Source organism: Leucoraja erinacea, chromosome 12, assembly GCF_028641065.1.
Source record: "Leucoraja erinacea ecotype New England chromosome 12, Leri_hhj_1, whole genome shotgun sequence".
Lineage (NCBI taxonomy): Eukaryota > Metazoa > Chordata > Chondrichthyes > Rajiformes > Rajidae > Leucoraja > Leucoraja erinaceus.
Window position 1 is genome coordinate 115,846 of NC_073388.1, and position 12,634 is coordinate 128,479.

General features: G+C 44.2%; 2 protein-coding genes across 3 annotated transcripts in view; one reads left to right on the forward strand and one right to left on the reverse strand.

The window, feature by feature from the left end:
- Window positions 1–12,634, reverse strand: part of dnaaf6 (dynein axonemal assembly factor 6) — a 28,454-nt gene that overhangs the window by 15,065 nt on the left and 755 nt on the right. For both annotated transcript variants that reach the window (XM_055643419.1, XM_055643418.1), the window contains exons 2-3: window positions 9,200–9,317; window positions 7,192–7,258 (exon numbers count right to left, since the gene is read on the reverse strand). In XM_055643419.1, coding sequence (XP_055499394.1) covers window positions 7,192–7,258; window positions 9,200–9,289 — 157 coding nt within the window. In that variant the 5' untranslated portion in view covers window positions 9,290–9,317. The remainder of the gene's footprint in view (window positions 1–7,191; window positions 7,259–9,199; window positions 9,318–12,634) is intronic.
- The window catches only part of nup62l (nucleoporin 62 like), a 62,498-nt gene continuing 51,463 nt past the window's right edge, over window positions 1,600–12,634 (forward strand). Inside the window, 1 exon segment of the mRNA XM_055643402.1 lies at window positions 1,600–1,943. Within this exon segment, the coding sequence (XP_055499377.1) occupies window positions 1,601–1,943 (343 nt within the window). The 5' untranslated portion in view covers window position 1,600.

Sequence of the window (12,634 nt, forward strand, 5' to 3'; positions counted from 1 at the left end):
TCCGGAGGAAGGAACTGCAGCTGCTGGGTTAAACCGAAGATAGACACAAAAAACTGCAGTAACTCAGCAAGCCAGATAGCAACTGGAGAAAAGGAATAGGTGACGATTTGGGTCATAAATTCACAAGTTATAGGAGTAGAATTAGGCCATTCGGCCCATCGTCTACTTTGCCATTCAATCATGGCTGATCTCTGTCATCTAATCCCATTTTCCTGCCTTCTCCCCATAACAAAGAAACATAGAAAATAGGTGCAGGTGTAGGCCATTTGGCCCTTTGAGCCAGCACCGCCATTCAATATGATCATAGCTGATCATCGAAAATCAGTACCCCATTCCTGCTTTATCCCCATATCCTTTGATTCCGTTAGCCCTAAGAGCTACATCTAACTCTCTCACCCTTGACACCTGTTCTAATCAAGAACTTGTCTATCTCTGCCTTAGAAATATCCACTGACTTGGCCTCCACAGCCCTCTGTGGCAATGAGTTCCACAGATTAACTACACTCTGACTAAAGAAGTTCCTCCTCTCACCTCCCTTTTAAAAAGGGCACCCTTTAATTCTGAGGCTATGACCTCGGGTCCTAGACTCTCCCGCCAGTGGAAACATCCTTTCCATATCCACTCTATCTATGCCTTTCATTATACTGTAAATTTCAATGAGGTGCTCCCCTCAACTCTCTGAACTCCAGCGAGTAGATGCCCAGTGCTGTCAACACTTATCATATGCTAACCCACTCATTCCTGGAATCATTCTGGTAAACCTCCTCTGGACCCTCTCCAGAGCCAGCACATCCATGATCAGATATGATGCCCAAATCTGCTCACAGTACTCCCAATGTGGCCTGACCAGCGTCTCAGCATTACATCTCTAGGGTCGAGCCCCTTCTTTAGACTGAGAATCAGGGGAAAGGGAAACAGGAGATATAGACTGTGATGTAGAGAGAGAACAAATGAATGAAAGATATGCAAAAAAGTAACGATGATAAAGGAAACAGGCCATTGTTAGCTGTTTGTTGGGTGAGAACGAGTACAGACAACGAGACTCAACAAGACGACTTTGCAGCTGGTATGATGGGTGGGGAAGGAATGGAGAGAGAGGAAATTCAGGGGTTACTTGATGTTAGAGAAATCAATTTTTATACCACTGGGTTGTAAGTTGCCCAAGCGAAAAATGTACTTGTGAAATAGGTACTTGTTTAGTGCCTCTGATCCTGTTAGTAATTCACTTGATTTTAGCAGTACTATTCATTACGAACTAAAATTAATCAGATATGGTTCATCAAATGAAATATTTTTAAGTTAGTATGTTCTTCTGAAGTAAAAATGACAAATTGTATGGGTCACAGGCTTCTATAATTCATCTGTTGAGTGTACACCACAATCAGCAACCATATGACAAATAGAACCATATTTGCAACCATCTGGCTTTAAATAGTGTAAGCAAATTATCCACATTCCAAAGTTTCTTACTCCTTCTAAATAAATGCAAGAGCAATGTCTTTCACAACAGCAAACGTCCTTTATCATCTAGATGTGGCTGGTAGATGCTGTATTCTATTGTTAATATTAACCTGTCTGTTATGTGATGAATTGTTTTAGGATGGTGTCGGCAGTGAAAAGGTTGAGGAAACGATCAGGAAGGGTGGTGATACTGGTCCAGAAAATAAGACAGACAAGGCCTCCATCCAACACAGCAGGCAAGCCAATGGTTAAAGCATCTAAGAATAGACTGAGGCGAAGACCAATACTTGCTGGCACAAGGGTCTCTCCAGGCATGGCACCATTCATTGGCACGAGGAGAGTGAGGAGGACAAAAATAATGATGAACAAGAAAATGCAGCAGTGGATAGCAAGAATGTTGGGCACCAAAAAGCAGGGGAGGACATGTTCTAAGACGAAGGATGTAGATACAATCTCAACTAGTATGTGGAAGACTGCAGCAGGTAGGAAGTTGTCAGAATAGATAGTAGACATGCACACAGTCGGGGAGTTGTAGAGTCGTATTGCAGAGAAACATCTGTCAATATGGATGTGATTTGGCCATGCCATCTATGGTACCTACCTGGACTAATCCCATTCACTTGTGTTAACATATCTTCCATGCCTTAGTAATTCAAGTACCTGTCTAGATACTTATTCAAAGTATTGAAAGCCTCTGCCTCCACCATCTCTTTAGGCAATGCAATCCAGTCTACAACCATGCTCAGTGTGAAAAAATGTCCACTCCCATCTATAGAAACATAGAAACATAGAAATTAGGTGCACGAGTAGGCCATTCGGCCCTTCGAGCCTGCACCGCCATTCAATATGATCATGGCTGATCATCCAACTCAGTATCCCGTACCTGCCTTCTCTCCATACCCCCTGATCCCCTTAGCCACAAGGGCCACATCTAACTCCCTCTTAAATATAGCCAATGAACTGGCCTCAACTACCCTCTGTGGCGGAGAGTTCCAGAGATTCACCACTCTCTGCGTGAAAAAAGTTCTTCTCATCTTGGTTTTAAAGGATTTCCCCTTTATCCTTAAGCTGTGACCCCTTGTTCTGGACTTCCCCAACATCGGGAACAATCTTCCTGCATCTAGCCTGTCCAACCCCTTAAGAATTTTGTAAGTTTCTATAAGATCCCCTCTCAATCTTCTAAATTCTAGAGAGTATAAACCAAGTCTATCCAGCCTTTCTTCATAAGACAGTCCTGACATCCCAGGAATCAGTCTGGTGAACCCTCTCTGCACTCCCTCTATGGCAATAATGTCCTTCCTCAGATTTGGAGACCAAAACTGTACGCAATACTCCAGGTGTGGTCTCACCAAGACCCTGTACAACTGCAGTAGAACCTCTCTGCTCCTATACTCAAATCCTTTTGCAATGAAAGCTAACATACCATTCGCTTTCTTTACTGCCTGCTGCACCTGCATGCCTACCTTCAATGACTGGTGTACCATGACACCCAGGTCTCGCTGCATCTCCCCCTTTCCCAATCGGCCACCATTTAGATAATAGTCTGCTTTCCTGTTTTTGCCACCAAAATGGATAACCTCACATTTATCCACATTATACTGCATCTGCCAAACATTTACCCACTCACCCAGCCTATCTAAGTCACCCTGCAGTCTCCTAGCATCCTCCTCACAGCTAACACTGCCCCCCCAGCTTAGTGTCATCCGCAAACTTGGAGATATTGCCTTCAATTCCCTCATCCAGATCATTAATATATATTGTAAATAGCTGGGGTCCCAGTACTGAGCCTTGGGGTACCCCACTAGTCACTGCCTGCCATTGTGAAAAGGACCCGTTTACTCCTACTCTTTGCTTCCTGTTTGCCAGCCAGTTCTCTATCCACATCAATACTGAACCCCCAATGCCTTGTGCTTTAAGTTTGTATACTAATTTCTTATGTGGGACCTTGTCGAAAGCCTTCTGGAAGTCCAGATACACCACATCCATTGGTTCTCCCCTATCCACGCTACTAGTTACATCCTCGAAAAATTCTATAAGATTCGTCAGACATGATTTACCTTTCGTAAATCCATGCTGACTTTGTCCAATGATTTCACCACTTTCCAAATGTGCTGCTATCCCATCTTTAATAACTGACTCTAGCAGTTTCCCCACTACCGATGTTAGACTAACTGGTCTGTAATTCCCCATTTTCTCTCTCCCTCCCTTCTTAAAAAGTGGGGTTACGTTTGCTACCCGCCAATCTTCAGGAACTACTCCAGAATCTAAAGAGTTTTGAAAGATTATTACTAATGCATCCACTATTTCTGGAGCTACTTCCTTAAGTACTCTGGGATGCAGCCTATCTGGCCCTGGGGATTTATCGGCCTTTAATCCATTCAATTTACCCAACACCACTTCCCGGCTAATCTGGATTTCACTCAATTCCTCCAACTCCTTTGACCCGCGGTCCCCTGCTATTTTGCGGCAAATTATTTATGTCTTCCTTAGTGAAGACGGAACCAAAGTAGTTATTCAATTGGTCCGCCATATCCTTGTTCCCCATGATCAACTCCCCTGTTTCTGACTGCAAGGGACCTACATTTGTTTTAACTAATCTCTTTCTTTTCACATATCTATTAAAACTTTTGCAGTCAGTTTTTATGTTCCCTGCCAGTTTTCTTTCATAATCTATTTTTCCTTTCCTAATTAAGCCCTTTGTCCTCCTCTGCTGGTCTTTGAATTTCTCCCAGTCCTCCGGTATGCTGCTTTTTCTGGCTAATTTGTACGCATCATCCTTAGCTTTGATACTATCCCTGATTTCCCTTGTTATCCATGGATGTACTACCTTCCCTGATTTATTCTTTTGCCAAACTGGGATGAACAATTTTTGTAGTTCATCCATGCAGTCTTTAAATGTCTTCCATTGCATATCCACCGTCAACCCTTTTAGAATTAATTGCCAGTCAATCTTGGCCAATTCACGTCTCATACCCTCAAAGTTACCTTTCTTTAAGTTCAGAACCATTGTTTCTGAATTAACAATGTCACTCTCCATCCTAATGAAGAACTCAACCATATTATGGTCACTCTTGCCCAAGGGGGCACGTACAACAAGACTGCTAACTAACCCTTCCTCATTACTCAATACCCAGTCTAAAATAGCCTGCTCTCTCGTTGGTTCCTCTACATGTTGATTTAGATAACTATCCCGCATACATTCCAAGAAATCCTCTTCCTCAGCACCCCTGCCAATTTGATTCACCCAATCTATATGTAGATTGAAGTCACCCATTATAACCGTTTTGCCTTTGTCGCACGCATTTCTAATTTCCTGTTTGATACCATCTCCAACTTCACTACTACTGTTAGGTGGCCTGTACACAACACCCACCAGCGTTTTCTGCCCCTTAGTGTTGTGCAGCTCTACCCATACCGATTCCACATCCTCCAAACTAATGTCCTTCCTTTCCATTGCATTAATCCCCTCTCTAATCAGTAACGCTACCCCACCTCCTTTTCCTTTCTGTCTATCCCTCCTGAATATTGAATATCCCTGGATGTTCAGCTCCCAGCCTTGGTCACCCTGGAGCCATGTCTCCATGATCCCAACTATATCATAGTCATTAATAGCTATCTGCACATTCAACTCATCCATATATTGACATATACTTGTCACCTGAAACCTATGACCTTTTGTCTTGAATGCCCTCACTGGTGGAAAACCATTTGTACTTCTCTACCTGTGCCTTGCTTAATGTTGTATATCCCTATCAGTTAACTCTTTAGCTTCCTCTGCTACAGGGAAAACAAACCTCGCCTAGTAGCCAAGATTTTCCTAATAATTAGTCTTCCTCTATTAAAATTGAAGTTCTTGGAGCAGTGTACGTATTTACAATTAATATCAGACAGCAGTCACTGAAATACCACAACAGAACTAATTCTCATAGAACCATCTAGCAGAGAAACAGCCCTTCAGCCCACCATGTTCACACTGACTTTGATTACACTGATTGAGAGTGAGATAACAACTGAGACTTCTGCATCGCCTGATGGTCACCCAACTATCTGGGCTGAACGTTTAGTGTTGTCTTCCTGGAACTACTGTCTATAACCCTTCCTGCCTCCTGTAAGCTCCTCACTATATCCAACCCCCACTCCAACTGATCCATGGGATGGGTGTGAGAGAAGCTGCAGCTATGAATCATGTGCAGGCAGATGAGATTTATTTATTTGTTTATTTTGGCATTGTAGGACATTGGGTATAGAACAGTACAGCACAGCCCAGGAACAGACCCTACACAAACCCACTGACTCCCATGGCTATCTAGACTACACTTCTTCCCACCCTGCTTCCTGTAAGGACTCCATCCCCTACTCCCAATTCCTCTACTATAGATGAGGCTCTCACCAGGGTCTCTTCTATACCCCGTAGCTCTGCTCTCACTCCCCATCCCCCCCCCCCCACTCATAACAAGGGCAGAGTCCCCCTTGCCCTCACCTTCCACCCTAGCAGCCGTCATATACAACAGATAATCCTCCGACATTTTCGCCACCTCCAACGGGATCCCACCACTGGCCACATCTTCCCACCTCCTCCCCTATCGCTTTCCGCAGACACCGCTCCCTCCGTAACTCCCAGGTCAATTTGTCCCTTCCCACCCAAACCACCAAGGGTACAAGGGTACTTTCCCTTGTAACCGCAGGAAATGCTACACTTGTCGCTTTACCTCCCCCCTCGACTCCATTCAAGGACCCAAGCAGCCGTTCCAGGTGCGACAGAGGTTTACCTGCACCTCCTCCAACCTCATCTATTGCATCCGCTGTTCTGGGTGTCAACTGCTCTACATCAGTGAGACCAAGTGCAGGCTTGGCGATTGCTTCGTCCAACACCTTCGCGTTAACCAACCTGATCTTCCGGTGGCTCAGCACTTCAACTCCCCCTCCCATTCCGAATCCGACCTTTCTGTCCTGTGCCTCCTCCATGGTCAGAGTGAGTCCCACCATAAATCGGAGGAGCAGCACCTCATATATTGCTTGGGTAGTTTACACCCCAGCGGTATGAACATTGACTTCTCCAATTTCAGGTAGTCCCTGCTTTCTCCCTCCTTCCCATCCCCTTCCCAGCTCTCCCACAGCCCAGTGTCTCCGCCTCTTCCTTTCTTCTTTCCGCCCACCCCCAACCGGACATCAGTCTGAAGTGTCTCGACCAGAAACATCACCTATACCTTCGCTTCATAGATGCTGCCTCACCCGCTGCATTTCTGCAGCATTTTTGTCTACCTTCGATTTTTCCAGCATTTGCAGTTGTTTCTTAAACCTTCCACCCACAATGTCAGTTGCAAACATAATGACAAGACTAACTCTTAACTGCATGTCCCTGCATTCCCAGCATCTCCATGTGCCCATTCAAAAGTCTCTTAAATGCCACAATCATATTTGCCTCCAGCACCACCCCAGGCAGCGCATTCCAAGCACTCACCACACTCTGTGTAAAACTAATTGTCCCGCACATCTTTACATTTTGCCCCTCTCAAGCTGTGCCCTCTAGTCCATGGGAAAAAGGTTCTCAGTTCAGTTTAGCTCAGTTTAGTTTATTGTCACTTGTACCGAGCCACAGTGAAAAGCTTTTGTTGCGTGCTAACAAGTCAGCGGAAAGACATGATTACTACATGTTGTGTTGAGCACTGACATTGTAGGCCTAAACTAAGGGCCAGCTCCTCTGCTCCATGCTGCACTTGGACACTTTACCTGTGTGGTTCAATCGTTTTGGAGGTCCAATATGGCCGGGCTGCAGAGCAATGGCTCCTCCATCAGGCTGCAAGCCAAAAACACAATATACAGAAGTCATTACATCCCATCGACAACTGGCTCAATGCTGAGATCTTTCAACATGGAATGAAAAAATTAAATTGCATATCATAGTTATTATTTTATTGTTCATTGGAAACTGTAGAGATTATATTTCCAATAGATACCCATTGTCGCTCAATTTCACAGTTCAGCTAGCAAGCAAAATCACCACAGAGCCAACACTGAATTGTCAGATGTGGGAAGCTTTATACTCCTAATGCTGGGACAGAGAATCAGCATCACTCCCCTGAAAAAGCTGATGCTCCCACTTCAGTAGAAGGTGGTGACATAACCTATGCTTCTGCATGTTCAGACTCAGCCTCCATTTTCTGACAGTGATAAATTTACCTGCTCCCTTGAAGGTGCTAACTCAAGATGCTAACTCAAAGCTTTGCCCTCAGATCTCTGTAAATATTTCTCCTCTCGCCATAAACCAACACAGTGACGCAGGCGGTAGAGCTGCTACCTCACAACACGAGAGTCCGAGTTGTTTGATCATTACCTCTAGCGCTGTCTGTATGGAATTTGCATGTTCTCCCTGTGACCACTTGAGTTTCCTCCAGGTGCTCTAGTTTCCTCCCTCATCGCAAAGAAGTGTGGGCTGTAGTTTAATTGGCTGCTCAATACCTCTACCTAGTAAATCAAGAAAGCTGGATGCCTTCTTCACTACTTTATCCATCAGTGCCATGATTTTTAGCAAGCTGTGAACTTGCACCACAAGATCCCTCGGTACATCAATGCTTCTAAGCTCCCTGCATTTGTACAGCCAGTATTAGATTAATCAATTGCTTTGTCTCCTACATGGATTAACTTCCATCTACCATCACCTCACCCCATCTTCCAGCTAAACTCTGTCCCTTTGTATCCCAAGACAATCAATCTCCAACTTTACAGATCTTTCTGTCATCACAAAAACGTACTAAGCCGACAGCAGATATTCTCATCCCCATATTAATATATATATATATATGGCAAACTAAAACAAATCTCCAGCACTGATCTGTGCGGTACATCACTAGGTACAGATTTCCAGTTAGATAAATACCCTTCCACCACTATCCTCTGCCTCCTACCACTAAACTAATTTTGGATCCAATTTGTCAGAATACCTTTGATCCTACATGCCCAAACGTTCATCACCAGCCTACTGTGCAGACATTTGTCAAAATCTTACTGAATGCCATGCACACAATGTCTGCCAACTTATCTTCATCAGATTTGTGAAGCAGGATTTCCCATGCACAAAACCATGCTGACTCCCCTAATCAGCCTCTGCCTTTCCAAGTGATCATAACTATTATCCCTAATGATTCTTTTTAATACTTTCATTAAGAGGAGATTCAGGGGAAACTTTTTCAATAGAAAATAGGTGCAGGAGTAGGCCATTCGGCTCTTTGAGCCAGCACCGCCATTCAATGTGATCATGGCTGATCATCCCCAATCAGTACCCCGTTCCTGCCTTCTCCCCATATCCCCAGACTCCGCTATCTTTAAGAGCCCTATCTAGCTCTCTCTTAAAAGTATCCAGAGAACCGGCTTCCACCGCCCTCTGACGCAGAGAATTCCACAGACTCACCACTCTCTGCGTGAAAAAGTGTTTTCCTCATCTCCGTTCTAAATAGCTTACCCCTTATTCTTAAACTGTGGCCCCTGATTCTGGATATCCATCTAAACCTTTCCCATCCATGAACCTGGTCAAATGACTTTTAAATATTATTTTACCTGCCTTAATTACTTCATCTGGCAGCTTGTTCCATATACCCTTCTATGTGAAAAAAGTTGCCTCTCAGGTTCCTATTAAATTTTTCTTAAGATCATGAGTCCTTTGAAGAGTGAAAACAAAGTCCAGAGTCTAAAAGATATTCTGTCTATTAACCTCAGTTTCTGGTACAACTCTGAAACGTACCCGTTCTTCCAGCTCCCCTTCCTCTTGTTCTGGATGCGTAAGTAGGTTTGACAAAGCTTGCAGTTGGTTAACAGAAAAGGTGAAATCCATTCTGTTATCTTGTTAATCTTTAATATCCCTGTTTAGTGCATAAATACATGAGAACACAATAGGAGCAGTGGTAGGCCCTGTAGCACTCAGCTCTGCTCCACCATGCATGGTCGTTGTGCTTTCACCTTCATCTTTCTGCCTAATGATAAAAAGCCTAACATTCCAGTCAAATTTAGCCTTCATAACTTTTTATTGTAGATTATTCAAAACATTTACAACCCTCTGAGGAAGAGATTCCTCTTCATTTCTAAACGTGACCCCTTATTCTGAAACTAGAGCCCCGATCCAGAACCCTCCATTAGAGGTGAAATCCCCTCAGCATCATAGTCATAGGGTGATACAGTGTGGAAACAAGCCACTTCGGCCCAACTTGCTCACACTGGCCAACATGTCCCAGCTACACTAGTCCCACTTGCCTGCGCTTGGTCCATATCCCTCCAAACCTGTCCTATCCATGCACCTATCTAACTGTTTCATAAACGTTGCGATAGTCCCAGCCTCAACTACCTCTTCTGGCAGTTTGTTCCATACACTCTATGCGTGAAAAAGTTACCCCTCGGATTCCTATTAAATCTTTTCCTCCTCACCTTGAAACTATATGTCCTCAGGTCCTCAATTCCCCTATTCTGGGCAAGAGACTCTGTGCATCTACCCGATCTATTTCTCTCATGATTTGATACACCTCCATAAGATCCCTGTCTGCCAACCAGTTCTCTATCCAAGGCTACTTAAGGAAGTAACCCCAGAAATAGTAGATGCATTAGTGATAATTTTTCAAAACTCTTTAGAGTTTTTCCTGATGATTGGAGGGTAGCTAATGTAACCCCACTTTTTAAAAAGGGTGGGAGAGAGAAAACAGGGAATTACAGACCAGTTAGTCTAACGTCGGTAGTGGGGAAACTGCTAGAATCAGTTATTAAAGATGGAATAGCAGCACATTTGGAAAGTGGTGAAATCATTGGACAAAGTCAGCATGGATTTATGAAAGGTAAATCATGTCTGACGTATCTTATAGAATTTTTCGAGGATGTAACTAGTAGAGTGGATAAGGGAGAACCAGTGGATGTGTTGTATCTGGACTTTCAGAAGGCATTCGACAAGGTCCCACATAAGAGATTAGTATACAAACTTAAAGCACACGGTATTGGGGGTTCAGTATTGATGTGGATAGAGAACTGGTTGGCAGACAGGAAGCAAAGAGTAGGAGTAAACAGGTCCTTTTCACAATGGCAGGCAGTGACTAGTGGGGTACCGAAAGGCTCAGTTCTGCGACCCCAGCTATTTACGATATATATTAATGATTTGGACGAGGGAATTGAATGCAACATCTCCAAGTTTGCGGATGACACAAAGCTGGACGGCAGTATTAGCTGTGAGGAGGATGCTAGGAGGCTGCAAGGTGACTTGGATAGGCTGGGTCAGTGGGCAAATGCATGGCAGATGCAGTATAATGTGGATAAATGTGAGGTTATCCACTTTGGTGGCAAAAACAGGAAAGTAGATTATTATCTGAATGGTGGCCGATTAGGAAAGGGGGAGATGCAACGAGACCTGGGTGTCATGGTACACCAGTCATTAAAAGTAGGCATGCAGGTGCAGCAGGCAGTGAAGAAGGCGAATGGTATGTTAGCATTCATAGCAAAAGGATTTGAGTATAGGAGCAGGGAGGTTCTACTGCAGTTGTACAGGGTCTTGGTGAGACCACACCTGGGGTATTGCGTACAGTTTTGGTCTCCTAATCTGAGGAAAGACATTCTTGCCATAGAGGGAGTACAGAGAAGGTTCACCAGACTGATTCCTGAGATGTCAGGACTTTCATATGAAGAAAGACTGGATAGACTCGGTTTGTACTCGCTAGAATTTAGAAGATTAAGGGGGGAATTCTCTGCCGCAGAAGGTAGTTGAGGCCAATTCATTGGCTATATTTAAGAGGGATTTAGATGTGGCCCTTGTGGCTCAAGGGATCAGGGGGTATGGAGAGAAGGCAGGAACAGGATACTGAGTTGGATGATCAGCCATGATCATATTGAATGGCGGTGCAGGCTCGAAGGGCCGAATGGCCTACTCCTGCACCTATTTTCTTTGTTTCTATGTTTCTATCCCCCCCTTATCTTCCTGCGCTCCACGGAATAGAGACCCAGCCTACTCAACCTCTCCCTGTAGCTCACACCCTCTAGTCCTGGCAACATCCTCGTAAATCTTTTCTGAGCCCTTTCAAGCTTGAATGATGAAGGCCAAAATGCCAAAAGCCTTTTTAACCACATTATTTACCTGTGACTCAACCTTCAGGGAACCATGCATCTGGACTCCTAGATCCATCAGCTCTGCAATACCCAGAGACCTACCATTTACTGTGTAGGTCCTGCCCTTGTTCGACGTCCCAAAATGCAACACCTCACACTTCTCTGAATTAAATTCCATCAATCATTCCCCCGCACACCTGGCCAATCGATCCAGATCCTGCTGCAATCTTTCACAACCATCTTCACTATCTGCAAAACCACTAACTTTTGTACCATCAGCAAATTTGCTAATCTTGCCCTGTACGTTCTCATCCAAATCATTGATGTAGTTGCAAACAGTAACTGAACCCTGAGGCACACCATTAGTCACAGGACTCCAGTCTGAGAAACAACCTTCCTCCTTCACCCTCTGTTTCCTTCCATGGAGCCAATGTGCTATCCATTCAGCTATCTCTCCTTGGGTCCCATACGATCTAACCTTCCAGAGCAGCCTACCATGCGGAACCTTGTCGAACGCCTTACTGAAATCCATGTTCACAACATCTACAGCTCTGCCGTCATCGACCTTTTTTATCACGTCATCAAAAAAATCAATCAGATTTGAGAGACACGACCTTCCACGTACAAAACCGTGCTGACTATCCCTAATCAGACCTTGCCCATTCAAATGCCTGCATTTCCTATCCCTCAAAATACTCTCCAGTAACTTACCAACTACAGATGTTAAGCTCACTGGCCTATAGTTCCCAGCATTTTCCCTGCATTTGCCACCTCCTGTATTTAACGAAGACTTGTAAATTTCAACTCGCAATTTCCTCTCTAGTTTCCTGCAGTGTCCTCGGATATATCTGATCAGACCTTGGAGATTTGTCTATCTTCATACACGACATACCTTCAGTACTTCATCGACGGTAACACTACCTTGCCCATCTCCTGTGGCTCCACACAGAGGCGACCGCTTTGATTCCTGAGAGGTCCCACTGTGTCATAATGTTACATAATATATTGCCTTAACCAAATTATCTCTATGTTAACATTTACTCGCATGGGATGAGATGAAGGCTGTCAAAGGATACAGCAGTATAGAAATCAGTCACACAGA